General features: G+C 42.3%; 1 protein-coding gene across 4 annotated transcripts in view; it reads right to left on the bottom strand.

Moving 5' to 3' along the window:
• The window catches only part of prkg1b (protein kinase cGMP-dependent 1b), a 160,555-nt gene that overhangs the window by 24,543 nt on the left and 120,086 nt on the right, over positions 1-15,926 (bottom strand). For all 4 annotated transcript variants that reach the window (XM_014179311.3, XM_014179313.3, XM_014179310.3 and 1 more), the window contains exon 8: positions 7,356-7,421. In XM_014179311.3, the coding sequence (XP_014034786.1) occupies positions 7,356-7,421 (66 nt within the window). The remainder of the gene's footprint in view (positions 1-7,355; positions 7,422-15,926) is intronic.

Here is a 15,926-nt window from a genome sequence, read left to right as displayed (position 1 = left end):
AAAAGTGCCCTCATTGGCTTCATGGGTGGAATGTTATTAATATTTATAATAATTTCATAATTTATAAAGATTTTTTTTTTTTACGATGAAAATCCGGTGTTTCTATGTTAAACAGTTTTGTTATATTTCAATCTTCTGTGATGTATATAAAGTGCACTATTGAGATGCAAACTCAAAATGTTATACATTTTAACTCTATATCTGACATGGTACAGGTGTTTTACTTTTTTAAGCCCATAACCATGTGTGTGAGGTGTATACTTTTGTTTCAAAGTAGATTTGTTCAAGACTACCAATTACAGGCAGCATCCGCACTGAGCTAAAGGCTAGAGCTGCCTATTTGAAGGAGTGGGACACTAATCCAGATGCTTATAAGAAATCCTGCTATGACCTCTGACAAGCCATCAAACAGGCAAAGCATCAATACAGGACTAAGATCAAATCCTACTACGTCGGTTCTGATGCTCGATGGATGTGGCAGGGCTTGCAAACTATCACGGATTACAAAGGGAAACCCAGCTGTGAGCTGCCCAGCCACAAGAGCCTACCAGACAAGCTAAATGCCTTCCACACTCACTTCGAGGCAAGGAACACTGAACCATGCATGAGAACACCAGCTGTTCCAGACAACTGTATGATTTCGCTCTCTGTAAACAGGTCAACATTCCCAAGGCCAGACGGAATACCAGAACGGAATACCATACTCAGAGCATGCGTTGACAAACTGACAAGTGTCTTTTAATTACATTTTCAATCTATCCCTGACATGGTCTGTAATACCGACTTGTTTCAAACATACCATACAAAGTCCCTGTGCCCAAGATGGTGGGTAACCTGCCTAAATGATTATCGCCCCGTAGCACTCACATCTATAGCCATGGAATGCTTTGAAAGGCTGGTCATGGCTCACATCAATTACATTATCGGATACCCTCGACCAACTCCAATTTGCTTACCACCCCAACAGATCCACAGATGACACAATCTCTACTGCACTCCACACTGCCCTCACCCACCTGGACAAAAGGAATACCTATGTAAGAATGCTGTTCATTGACTACAGCTCAGCATTCAACATCATAGTCCAATCCAAGCTCATCTCCAAGCTCAGGCCCATTGGGACTGAACAGCCCCCTCTGCAACTGGATCGTGGACTTCCTGATGTTCCGCCCACAGGCGGTGATGGTAGGCAACAACACATCCTTCACACTGACCATCAATAGGGGGGCCCCTTAGGGGTTTGTGCTTAGTCCCCTCCTGTACTCCCTGTTCACCCACAACTTTGTGGCAGTGCATGACTCCAACACCATCATCAAGTTTGCTGACAACACGACGGTGGTAGGTCTGATCACTGACAACGATGAGGTAGCCTATAGGGAGGCAGTGGTGGAAAAAGTACCCATTTGTCATACTTGAGGAAAGGTATAGATACCTTAATAGAAAGTTACTCAAGTAAAAGTGAAAGTCACCCAGTAAAATATCACATGAGTAAAAGACTAAAATGATTTGGCTCTAAATATACATACAAGTCAAATAATGAATAATTTAAAATTCCTTATATTAAGCAAAGCAGACGGCACCATTTTATTGTTTTTATGTACAGATAACCAGGCGCACACACTCAAACATCATGTACAAAAGATACATTTGTGTTTAGTGAGTCCGCCAGATCAGATGCAGCAGGGATGACCACGTGTTCTCTTGATAAATCTGTGATTTGGACCATTTTCCTGTCCTGCTAAGCATTCAAAATATAGTGAGTACTTTTGGTTGTCAGGGAAAATGTATGGAGTAAAAAGTACATCATTTTCTTTAGGAATGTAGTGACATAAAAGTAAAAGCTGTCAAAAATATAAATATTAAAAGAAAGTATAGATACCCCCAAAACTACTTAAGTAGTATTTTTAAGCATTCTAACTTAAGTACTTTACACCACTGTAGGCAGGTTAGAGACCTGGCATTGTGGTGCCAGGACAACAACCTGTCCTTCAACATCAACAAGACAAAAGCGCTGATTGTGGATTACAGGAAATGGAGGGGCGAGCATACCCCCATCCACATTGATGGGACTGTAGTGGAACGGGTCGATAGCTTCAAGTTCTTCTGTGTTTCCATCACTAAAGAATTAACATGGCCCACACACTCCCACACAGTTGTAAATAGTGCACGACAGCACCTCTTCCCCCTCAGAAAAGATTTATCATGGGCCCTCAGATCCTCAAAAAATTCTACAGCTGCAGCATTGAGAGCAGCTTGACTGGCTGCATCACCTCTTGGTACGGCAACAGCAAAGCACCAGACTGCAAGGCACTAGAGAGGGTGGTGAGTGGCCCAGTACATCATGGGGCCGACCTCCCTGCCATCTAGGAACTCTATACCAGGCAGTGTCCGAGGAAGGCCCAAGCCATAGACTGTTCTCTCTGCTACCGCACAGCAAGAGGTATCAGTGCACCAAGTCTGGAACCAACAAGACCCTGAACAGCTCCTTCCCCCAAACCATAAGACTGCTAAACAAGCTAATCAAATGGCTAGCCGGACTACCTGCATTTACCCTTTTTTTTACTAACTCTCTTGCACTGACTCTATGCACACACACAGGACTCTACTCACACACTCACTCATACTTACACTGACACCGTGACACGTAAAGTAGCAGTCAAAAGTTTGGATACACCTACTCATTCCAGGGTTTGTTTTTGTTAAACCATTTTTTACATTGTAGAATAATACTGGACACATCAAAACTACGAAATAACACATATGGAATCATGTAGTAACCAAAAAGTGTTAAACAAATATTTGTATTCTTCAAAGTGCGTTAATGCGTTTGAGCCAATCAGTTGTGTTGTGACAAGGTAGGGGTGGTATACAGAAGATAGCCCTATTTGGTAAAAGACCAAGTCCATATTATGGCAAGAACAGCTCAAATAAGCAAAGAGAAATGACAGTCCATCATTACTCTAAGACATGAAGGTCAGTCAATCCGAAACATTTCAAGAACTGGAAAGTTTCTTCAAGTCCAGTCGCAAAAAACCATCAAGCACTATGATGAAACTGGCTCTCATGAGGCCCGCCACAGGAAAGGAAGACTCAGAGTTACCTCTGTTGCAGAGGACAAGTTCATTAGAGTTACCAGCCTCAGAAATTGCAGCCCAAATAAATGTTCAAGTGACATACACATCTCAACATCAGTTGTTCAGAGGAGACTACGTGAATCAGGCCTTCATGGTCAAAATGCTGCAAAGAAACCACTACTAAAGGACACCAATAAGAAGAAGAGACTGATTTGGGCCAAGAAACATGAGCAATGGACATTAGACCGGTGGAAATCTGTCCTTTGGTCTGATGAGTCCAAGTTTTAGATTTTTTGTTCCAACTGCCGAGTCTTTGTGAGACGCAGAGTAGGTGAACGGATGATCTCTGCATGTGTGGTTCCCACCATGAAGCATGGAGGAGGAGGTGTGATGGTGTGGGGGTGCTTTGCTGGTGACACTGTCTGTGATTTATTTAGAATTCAAGGCACACTTAACTAACATGGCTACCACAGCATTCTGCAGCAATACGTCATCCCATCTGGTTTGCCCTTAGTGGGACTATCATTTGTTTTTCAACAGGAAAAAGACCCGAAGCACACCTCCAGGCTGTGTAAGGGCTATTTGACCAAGAAGGAGAGTGATGGAGTGCTGCATCAGATGACCTGGCCTCCACAATCACCCGACCTCAACCAAATTGAGATGGTTTTGGATGAGTTGGACCGCAGAGTGAAGGAAAAGCTGCCAGCAAGTGCTCCGCATACAGTATGTGGGAACTCCTTCAAGACTTTTGGAAAATTATTCCTCATGAAGCTGGTTGAGAGAATGCCAAGAGTGTGCAAAGCTGTCATTGAAGAATCTCAAATGTAAAATATATTTTGATTTGTTTAACTCTTGTTTTTGGTTACTACATGATTCCGTATGTGTTATTTCATAGTTTTGATGTCTTCACTGTTATTCTACAATAGAGATAGTAAAAATAAAGAAAAACTCTTGAATGAGAAGGTGTGTCCAAACTTTTGACTGGTACTGTACATACACCCACACACACATAACATGCGCACACATGCATACAGTATTGACGCCACACACACACACACACACACACACACACACACACACACACACACACACACACACACACACACACACACACACACACTGCTGCTGCTACAGCTGTCTATTATATATCCTGTTGCCTAGTCACTTTACCCCTACCTATATTTAGATAGCTACCTCAATTACCTTGAGCTCCTGCACATCAACTCGGTACTGGTACACCCTGTTATATTTCCTCAAAATCATTAACAAAAAAAAATCTAAAATTGTATTCGGTCACATGCTTCATAAACAACAGGTGTAGACTAACAGTGAAATGCTAACTTACGGGCCCTTCCCAACAATTCAGAGAGAAAGAAAAATAGAGAATAATAGAAAAGTAAAACACATAATAACAAACACAATGAGTAACGATAACTTGACTATATACACAGGGTACCAGTACGAGGTCCAGGTGTACGAGGTCATTGAGATAGATATGTACATACAATATAACTAGGAATAAAGTGACAGATAAACAGTAGCATATGTGATGAGACAAAATAAGTTAGTACAAAAAGGGTCGATGCAGATAGTACTGGTTATTGTTATTCACTGTGTATTTATTCCTCATGTCACTACTTCTATTATTCTACTTTAAAAAAAAGAATCTCTGCATTGTTGAAAAAGGACCCGTAAGTAAGCATTTCACTGTCAGTCTACATCTGTTGTTTACGAAGCATGTGACAAATAATATATGATTTGGTTGATTTTTATTCTATGCAATCGAGAATTCCTTTTGATGAAAGCATTTTGACGAAACCTCTCACATTGACGAGATGCATGGGAGGAGAGCAGACGCGCTGGTCTTAGTTTGATTGAGGAAATGCATTAAAACAATCAACAGATCTGACTGTCCATACTGGATTGAACTGACGAAATGAAGAATATATGTCTGCTGGCATGCTTTGAACATTCAAAAGGCAATCCTAAATGTACTGTCACGCATAAGATATGATGGATGTTAGCTGTTCTGGAGAATAAATATTGTCATCAATGATACTGTCAAGGTCATTAACCTGACAAGGTATGGTAAATCATTGTCTTTTTTAGAGGCCATCTTCTGTTGTTTATTTGAGTTTGTACATAAACCGTAAGCTCTAATAACACTTTTTACTTCCAATTTAGTATGGCGGTGGCAATTTTAAAGTAATGACACATTACTGTCAAAATGGGATAATAGAATACATTTAAACATGATAAAAATAGAAAGGACTGACATGTAAACCCTGATGTCATAGCAGAGACTTTGTCTTATCTCTTATAGAGGAAAAACAAGCTAAAGAAGTAGACAAACGTCTGGTTATATAAAAATTACCAGATTATGATGGAGCGTCCTCAAAATTGATCATTTTTCCCATTTAGCGTATTCAGGTTTTTGTCATTAAGGGTCCTTTTGTGCTGTTTTTAGCCATCTGTTTCAAAGCACCTGAAACCATTAGAGGGGCTAAGAGGGGTCTGATTACCACCCTGCATTTCAGTGAGAGGGGGCAGGTTGGAGGAGCGGCCATTTAAATGTGACACATCTGAGCTCTGTCTGTGGAGTGTTGCTTCTGGGGCATTTTCTCCCAGTAGGCAACAATGCTGAAAAGCGTCTGCCTGGGCCCTCGGGCACCGAGAGGCAGCCTCATGTTCCAGAACAGAACACTCACTCTCCCATGTGCCCCCAATCACTACACATAGAGACAGATATACTGTAGACATCAGGAGTTATTTCTGAGGTTTATGAGTCTGCTCTCACCGGGGTTAGATTCAGGTGTCAGACTGGTACAGCTCTTTACAAGGATCTTTGATGAAATAGTTTTCAGTAATAGTAATCACACAATCAACATTATGTATGGTAAGTGGTAGAGAATATCTGACGTCCAGTGAGGTTAGCCAAGAACTGTCACAACCTCCTGACAGTTGTGACCTCATCATGTGTCTAGGCTGAAGGAATTTATTATCATTTCATGACTGCAAAAACATTAGATATCATCCAGGAAATATGACCCATGGTAGCCAATGAAAGGGCATTTGAAGTGCGAACTGCCTTGCTCTAACTATAGAGTTCACACCCACTTAAAGTTGCATTCTTAGTGTGCCTCTCCTATAAAAGCCCATATATACGTTGTACACTCGCACTGGATAAGGCCGACTTGCCATATAAATGTGTTTTGATATTAGTAATGCAGAAGAGATAAAAGGTTTATAGCCTAGACTTATCGTAAAGTTTATAGACTACGCCAGATAGTTATGCGTAGCAGCCAGAGCAAATCCAACTCCTAAACTACACTGCTAACAAACGTCACTGTGAAGAGCCAGACAGCGCCCAAAAAGTAGGCTAGTCTCATTAAGCCTGATACAGTATGTTCCTCTATTAGCACATCTGAGGAGACTGAATCAACTCAGTTGACTCTCCCTGACCACTCTGTCCGAGTGTATGTTTGGTACCAGGTCTGCATCTCTGTATAGTGCACTACCCTGTGGGCACTGGTCAAAAGTAGTGCACTATATAGGGAATTGGGTGCTATTCCAGACAATCTCCCGGAATCCCAATCCACAACAGTGATCATATCATTACGTGCACGACAACGGCATGATGGCGGAGGGAGTGCAGCGTGGCAGCCAAAACAAGCCCTCTTTAACAGACTCGGCCATAAAGCTTTCAGGCGGCCAACATGATCAAATGGATGGTGGATTTCCTGCAGAGAGCGAATAGAAAATGTTCCTCTCTTGCCTCCAGCGTTTGTGTGCTGCGTTTGCCTTTTTTTAGCCCTGCCTCTGGCTCTGACAGAGACACACAGAGACCCAGACCCACACAGCGCTGATGAGGTCTATTGGGAGTAGAAGAGAACAGGCTTTCTACCATGCCGTGCACAGTGCTCCATCCCCAGTCCCACTGTTTTACCATGCTGCTTGTCATTCAAAACAGGAACTCTTCTCTATGTTCTTTGTATGGCGTTATGTCATGATATAGTTGTAAAAACTTTTGAAATGTGGGGAAGATATTTGTTTCGGATTTAGAATAAATTGCATAATACTGATGAGTGATGAATGATCTATTATCAATGATATGGATCAACACAACAAACCTTTGTTAACCTTTGTTAAGACATACCAATCCTATAATAGTCATGCTACTGTGATGTGGTTTATGCTCTGCACTACAATTGCTTTTTTCATGGCAGTAAAGGGTTAATCAACTTAAAAGTAAACCTTCAGACGACACAGGGTACTACTCACTCTCTGTCAATGACCAGGCAGGTGACGGCATCAGCAGCAATGACATTAGCCGTCCTGATGTCCTCTCTGTGGGGACACAAATTGAAAACAAATCAGTCAAACACATCCCCCCACGACACTAATGTAGGACACTAAAGTACGTTTAATATATACGCCATTTAGCAGACGCCTTTATCCAAAGCAACCTACAGTTATGCATGCATACATATTACATACACGACCGTTCAAAAGTTTGGGGTCATTTAGAAATGTCCTTGTTTTTGAAAGAAAAGCACATTTTTTGTCTGTTAAAATAACATCAAATTGATCAGAAATACAGTGTAGACATTTTTAATGTTGTAAATGACTATTGAAGCTGGAAACTGCTGATTTCTTTATGGAATATCTACATAAGTATACAGATGTACAGAGGCCCATTATCAGCAACCATCACTCTTGTGTTCCAATGGCATGTTGTTAACTAATCCAAGTTTATCATTTTAAACGGCTAATTGATCATTAGAAAACCCTTTTGCAATTATGTTAGCGCAGCTGAAAACTGTTGTTCTGATTAAAGAAGCAATAAAACTGGCCTTCTTTAGACTTGTTGAGCATCTGGATTTGTCTGTTCGATTACAGGCTCAAAATGGCCAGAAACAAATAACTTTCTTCTGAAACTCGTCAGTCTATTCTTATTCTGAGAAATTAAGGCTATTCCATGCGAGAAATTGCCAAGGAACTGAAGATCTCGTACAACGCTGTTCCTTCACAGAACAGCGCAAACTGGCTCTAACCAGAATAGAAAGGGGAGTGGGAGGCCCCATTGCACAATGTCACATTCTGATTTAATTAACTTTGCCATCACACAATCCTTCCTAACACAGAAACAAATCAAGAATAAGAGATGATAGTAACAACCATACTCTCTACAGCTGTTTACTTCATCATCAAATCCCCTTCACTGTAACCTGAAGAAGTTTCTTCCAAATCACTTGAATCTGCAAACGACTCCGAATCAGTGGTTTCCATAATGACCTGCGATCCATCTGTGAAAATGTCCACACACACTCTCTCTCTCACTAATGCACGGCATTAGTGGCTTTGTAGTGACATAGACAACAATGGGACCACTTCCCTAGACTATTAGATCAAGTTCCCATTAGTAGATTCATGTAATTTATATCACAGCAATGAATGGTGGATGTCCAGATGATTTCATCATGAACTAAAATAGCACAATAGTAGCCGATGACCTTGCTAGTAATGCCATACAGTATACTGCATCTCTATGTGTTACAGGCATCCCTGTAATTGACATTAATTCAATATGGTTATGTAACAGCAGTATCTACAATGCATTATGGAATAAACTTTCCTACATGTGTCGTAGGTTACCCAGACACCCCATCTGATTCCCCATCTGATACCCCATCTTCCATGAAATCAGCTGCCTGCCCCGAGCTGTCCAGTCCAGGCTGTCTCCATGGGCCATGCCAGTGAGACCAGGTGTGTGCTTTTTGAGTAGAGGGGATGGGCATCATCTAATTTGACAGAACTATCTGGTGACAGGAGGAGAGAGTGTGAGGGGAGAGGGACGGGTAGATGAATACGAGAGGAAATCTATCCATCAAGCCCAGCTATTACATTTGAGCCCCCAAATAGACAGACCGGGGAAAACAGCTGTGATTTCCCCCCTGCTCATGGATGAAGCAACAATTCCCTGGATATCACAAGAACACACTGGGGTTCTGAAGACGCAGGCCGAGGTGTCCATTTCACACGGATATGTCACTTACAGCAATACAGCATGAATCCCAGTTGTTACTATTGGACCACCCAACTAGCCGTATACCTTCCTTTCAGTGTTTTGTTACACAGCTGATACGTGTAAGCAGATATCTCCCGTTGAGGGAGCAGGACGCCATTCTTCAAGCCAATTAGCGCATATTATGGCAGGGAGATGGAAACATATACGGCAGACTATAGACCTGCTATATCACCAGATAACTCCCAGTAAAATGAAAGGAGAGCTTTCTAGACATGCCACTCTTCAAACCAATTACCACATATCATGGCAGGAACAGGGAGAGATACACATGGAAGGTAGCCACAATGGGACTGTTATCTCACCACATATACTGCTAGCAAAACATGTCACGCATCAAATATTACATAACTACTATGAGAGAGAGAGAGAGAGAGAGAGAGAGAGAGGAGAGAGAGAGAGAGAGAGAGAGAGAGAGAATTGAGCCAGGCACAGCCATGCTCCACAGTGCAGTTTGAGCATCAGCAGACCATGCCTCCACCAATGCCAATCACAACCAGTGAGAGAGCAGCTTGGAGGAAAGGTTATGGTTGTCAGTCTCAATGAAAACGTGTGCACAGTACAAAGACTAGGGGGAAATATAATGCCATAGGCATTAAACACCTCGGTTTATCACAACCCAGCCAAGAAAATCCATGTGTGGCTCTGTTGGTAGAGCATGGTGCTTGCAATGCCAAGGCTGTGGGTTCAATACCCATGGGGGAACAGTGTGAAAATGTATGCAGTTGCTCTGGATAAGAGTGTCTGCTATGTTACTGAAACGTAGATTAGGAGAGATGCCAGATTTTTGAAGGGGCTTTGTTAAGCAGCAGAGAGCTGCCTAACTCTAGTGACATTTACACCTCGGCAGCTGAAAGGCTCTTATGATGAATTGAGCACTGCTTGGTGTACCACATCTTTGGGCAAAGTTCAGGCGTGTATGTGTACCCATCTATGGCTGAGAGGGAGAAAGAAAGATGTTTGTGGGTGCGTGTGTCGCGAGTGAGCGAGAGAGAATCGTATTTACGTGACAATTATTCCTGAGTCCTGACATCTCCCTAATAGCCAATAATTAGCCTTAATGTGAGGGAACAAGGTGTTTTGTGTTGGGCAGATATGAAAGTGCACTTAGCATACAGCCTCCTACACATCAAAGCCAGTAAGCCACTCAAACCTTTTTAACCACAAGGACTATTGGGCTGTCCTGTCTGTAGTCAATTCTTCACGAGTCCACCATCTCCTCCCCTAAAACCATGCTAACAGGGCTAGCATGCAAATATCGCTTGGGTTAACAGCACACCAACTTTTTTAAAGCAGTGATTGAGTTGCTTGACATAGTAACGGAGAAGATTTGTATTTAACGTAGTAGAGGAAACTCCAGTGAGTTACAACACATTTATTGCGTTTCCAATTATATTAACACAATTCAACGATGTATGAGTCTGGCAACAAAACAAATCTGTCTCAGCAGATCTATCAAAACAAATGCCTTTATGAGATTCATTATTTTATTGTCTACATTATTCAGTAGAAAACCATGAAACTGTTTACACCTTCGGGTCTTATCTTTATCAGCCTTTAGTTTGACTTTTTATCATTCATGTTTTATTCATTACGGGGTGAAAAAACAACAGGAGCGTGCTAATTAGGACAAAGGAGAGGGGGACAGATCAAACGGAGAGAGAGGCAGATGAAGAACACACATTTGGAGATGTGGCCCCTTTCAAAGTCTAACTAATACACCACCAGAGCTTGTTAAAGCCTAGCTCTTCATGGCTGTGACTGCTACTCTGGTGAACATCAAAGCAGCGTATAACAAGATCTCTCTTCCTTTGTTTGCTGTGGAAAACAAGAACCAAGAATTTTAATGCTATTAACTCAGGAGAGGAAACTCCAGTGAGATGCAAGACATTTATTGCGTTTCCAATTATACGAACAATATTTCAATGATGTTTGAGTCTAGCAACAAAACAAATCTATCTTAATAGATTTATAAAAACAAATGCCTTTATGAGATTCATTATTTTATTACCTACATTATTCAGTAGAACAACATGAAACTGTTACACCTTCGGGTCTTGTCTTTATCACCTATTAGTTGAACTCGTTTTTTTTCTTTGTGTTTTATTCATTACGAAAAACAACAGGAACAAACTTCACACTGTTGTAAACGTTAGTCTGGCCCATTGACTGTATACCATTGATATACAGTGCCACTGTACCACCACCATACGGTTTACAGTGCCTTCAGAAAGTATTCACACTCCTTGACTTTTTCCACATTTTGTTGTGTCACAGATTGAATTTAAAATGGATTCAATTGAGATGTTGTGTCATTGGCCAACACACAATACCCTATAATGTCAAAGTGGAATTATGTTTATTTTTACATTTTTTTTTTACAAATTAATAAAAAATGAAAGCAGAAATGGCTTGAGTCAATAAGTATTCAACCCCTTTGTTATGGCAAGCCTAAATAAGTTCAGAAGTAAAAATGTGCTTAACAATTCACATAATAAGTTGCATGGACTAACTTTGCGTGCAGTAATAGTGTTTAACATGATTTTTGAATGACTACCTCATCTCTGTACCTCCCATATACAGTGCATTCGGAAAGTATTCAGACCCCTTGACTTTTTCCACATTTTGTTACGTTACAGCCTAATTTCAGGTCTCTCCCGAGATGTTCAATCTGGTTCAAGTTCAGGCTCTGGCTGGGCCACTCAAGGACATTAAGAGACTTGTCCCGAAGCCACTCCTGCATTGTCTTGGCTGTGTGCTTTGGATCGTTGTCATCAAGGATCTCCCTGTACTTTGCTCCATTCATCTTTCCCTCGATCCTGACTAGTCTCCCTGCCGCTGAAAAACATCCCCCCAGCATGATGCTGCCACCACCATGCTTCACCGTAGGGATGGTGCCAGGTTTCCTCCAGACGTGATGCTAGGAATTCAAGCCAAAGAGTGGCCTAGTTACAGTTTTGACTTAAATCGGCTTGAAATCTATGGCAAAACTGGAAAATGGCTGTCTAGCAATGATCAACAACCAACTTGATAGAGCTTGAAGAATTTTTTTCATAATAATGTGGAAATATTGTACAATCCAGGTGTGCAAAGCTCTTAGAGACTTACATAGAAAGACTCACAGCTGTAATCGCTGACAAAGGTGATTTTAACATGTATTGACTAAGTGGTGTGAATACTTATGTAAATTAGATATTTCTGTATTTCATTCTCAATGCATTTGCAAAAATGTCTAAAAACATGTTTTCACTTTGGCATTATGGGGTATTGTGTGTAGATGGGTGAGAAAAAAATCTATTTAATCCATATTGAATTCAGGCTGTAACACGACAAAATATGGAATAATTTCTGAAGGCACTGTAGCCACCTGAGAGCTGTCATTGTACGAGAGAACACCAGGAGGCACTGTCTCTCTCGATCACAGCCTGACACTGTCACCTTTCTCTCCTCCCTCGTCTCCTCTAATTTGAGCTGGGAGCAGGTCACTGTGCCACAAAGCCACTGTGCCGATCTCTGACTGTCTCCAGTCAGCCAATCAGAACAGCCCCTAGACTCACTACTGACTTTGCCCTGACTACCTCTCTCCCCAATGGGCTCCGGCAGTGGTCATAGCCTCCTCTAAACCAGCTTAATCCCTGATGTATTTTATTATAAAAAATATATATATTTCACCTTTATTCAACCAGGTAGGCCAGTTGAGAACAAATTTTAATTTACAACTGCGACGTGGCAAAGATAAAGCAAAGTAGTGCGACAAAAACAACAACACAGAGTTACTCATAAAGAAACGTACAGTCAATAACACAATAGAAAAATCTATGTACATTGTGTGCAAATGTAGAAGATTAGGGAGGTAAGGCAATAAATAGGCCATAGAGGCTAAATAATTACAATTTAGCATTAACACTGGAGTGATAGTTGTGCAGATGATAATGTGCAAGTAGAGATATTGGGGTGCAAAAGAGCAAGAAGATAAATGACAATATGGGGATGAGGTAGTTGGGTGTGCTATTTACAGATTGGCTGTGTACAGGTACAGTGATCGGTAAGCTGCTCTGACAGCTGATGCTTAAAGTTAGAGAGGAAGATATGTCTCCAGCCTCAGTTATTTTTGCAATCTGTTCCAGTCATTGGCAGCAGAGAACTGGAAGGAAAGTCGGCCAAAGTAAGCATTGCCTTTGGGGATGACCAGTGAAATATACCTGCTGGAACGCGTGCTACGGGTGGGTGCTGCTATGGTGACCAGTGAGCTGAGATAAGGCGGGGCTTTACCTAGCAAAGACTTATAGATGACCTGGAGCCAGTGGGTTTGGCGACGAATATGTAGCGAGGGCCAGCCAACAAGAGCATACAGGTCGCAGTGGTGGGTAGTATATGGGGCTTTGGTGACAAACCGGATGGCACTGTGATAGACCACATCCAGTTTGCTGAGTAGAGTGTTGGAGGCTATTTTGTAAATGACATCGCCGAAGTCAAGGATCGGTAGGATATTCCGTTTTACGAGGGTATGTTTGGCAGCATAAGTGAAGGAAGCTTTGTTGCAAAATAGGAAGCCGATTCAAGATTTAATTTTGGATTGGAGATGCTTAATGTGAGTCTGGAAGGAGAGTTTACAGTCTAACCAGACACCTAGGTATTTGTAGCTGTCCACATATTCAGAACCGTCCAGAGTAGTGATGCTCGTCAGGCGGGCAGGTGCGGGCAGCAATTGGTTGAAGAGCATGCATTTAGTTTTACTTGCATTTAAAAGCAGTTGGAGGCCAGGGAAGGAGTGTTGTATGGCATTGAAGCTCGTTTGGAGGTTTGTTAACATAGTGTCCAAAGAAGGGAAAGATGTATACAGAATGGTGTCATCTGCATAGAGGTGGATTAGAGAATCACCAGCAGCAAGAGCGACATCATTGATATATACAGAGAAAAGAGTCGGCCCGAGAATTGAACCTTGTGGCACCCCCATAGAGACTGCCAGAGGTCCGGACAACAGGACCTCTGATTTGACACACTGAACTCTATCTGAGAAGTAGTTGGTGAACCAGGCAAGGCAGTCATTTGAGAAACCAAGGCCATTGAGTCTGCCGATAAGAATGTGATGATTGACAGAGTCGAAAGCCTTGGCCAGGTCGATGAATACGGCTGCACAGTACTGTACAGTACAGTACTGTCTGATTTCATTTAGGACCTTGAGCGTGGCTGAGGTGCACCTATGACCAGCTCCGAAACCAGATTTCATAGTGGAGAAGGTATGGTGGGATTCTAAATGGTCGGTGATCTGTTTGTTAACTTGGCTTTTGAAGATTTTAGAAAGGCAGGGCAGGATGGATATAGGTCTATAACAGTTTGGGTCTAGAGTGTCTCCCCCTTTGAAGAGGGGGATGACCGTGGCAGCTTTCCAATCTTTGGGGATCTCAGACGATATGAATGAGAGTTTGAACAGGCTAGTAATAGGGGTTGCAACAATTTCGCCGGATAATTTTAGGAAGAGAGCGTCTTGCCCAGCTGATTTGTAGGGATCCAGATTTTGCAGCTCTTTCAGAACATCAGCTGTCTGGATTTGGGTGAAGGGGAAGGGGAGGGGGGCTTGGCAAGTTGCTGCAGGGGGTGCAGAGCTGTTGGCCAGGGTAAGGGTAGCCAGGTGGAAAGCATGGCTAGCCGTAGAAAAATGCTCATTGAAATTATCAATTATCATAGATTTATTGGTGGTGACAGTGTTAACTATCCTCAGTGCAGCGGGCAGCTGGGAGGAGGTGCTCTTATTCTCCATGGACTTTACAGTGTCCCAAAACGTTTTGGAATTAGTGCTACAGGATGCAAATTTCTATTTGAAAAAGCTAGCCTTAGCTTTCCTAACTGACTGTGTATATTGGTTCCTGACTTCCCTGAAAAGTTGCATATTGCGGGGGCTATTCAATGCTAATGCAGAACGCCACAGGATGTTTTTGTCCTGGGCAAGGGCAGTCAAGTCTGGGGTGAACCAAGGGCTATATCTGTTCATAGTTCTACATTTTTTGAATGGGGCATGCTTATTTAAGATGGTGAGGAAAGCACTTTGAAACAACAACCAGGCATCCTCTACTGACAGGATGATGTCAATATCTTTCCAGGATACCCGGTCCAGGTCGATTAGAAAGGCCTGCTTGCTGAAGTGTTTTAGGGAGCGTTTGACAGTGATGAGGGGTGGTCGTCGGACCCATTACGGACGCAGGCAATGAGGCAGTGATCGCTGAGATCCTAGTTGAAGACAGCAGAGGTGCATTTAGAGGGCAAATTGGTCAGGATGATACCTAAGAGGGTGCCCATGGTTACGGATTTAGGGTTGTACCTGGTAGGTTCATTGATAATTTGTGTGAGATTGAAGGCATCTATCTTAGATTGTAGGATGGCCGGGGTGTTAAGCATATCCCAGTTTAGGTCACCTAACAGTACAAACTCTGAAGATAGATGGGGGGAATCAATTCACATATGGTGTCCAGGGCACAGCTGGGGGCTGAGGCTGGTCTATAACAAGCGGCAACAGTGAGAGACTTGTTTCTGAAATGGTGGATTTTTAAAAGTAGAAGCTCAAATTATTTGGGCACAGTCCTGGATAGTATGACAGAACTCTGCAGGCGATCTCTGCAATAGATTGCAAGTCCGCCCCCTTTGGCAGTTCTGTTTCGTCGGAAAATGTTGTAGTTGGGGATGGAAATTTCAGGATTTTTGGTGCCAGGATTCAGACACAGCTAGGACATCAGGGTTGGCGGAATGTGCTAAAGCAGTGAATAAAACAA

Source organism: Salmo salar, chromosome 28 (genome assembly GCF_965601325.2).
Source record: "Salmo salar chromosome 28, fSalSal1, whole genome shotgun sequence".
In the NCBI taxonomy this organism is placed as follows: domain Eukaryota; kingdom Metazoa; phylum Chordata; class Actinopteri; order Salmoniformes; family Salmonidae; genus Salmo; species Salmo salar.
The sequence above is the reverse complement of the archived record's forward strand: the minus strand, read 5'-3'. Positions and strand labels throughout refer to the sequence as shown.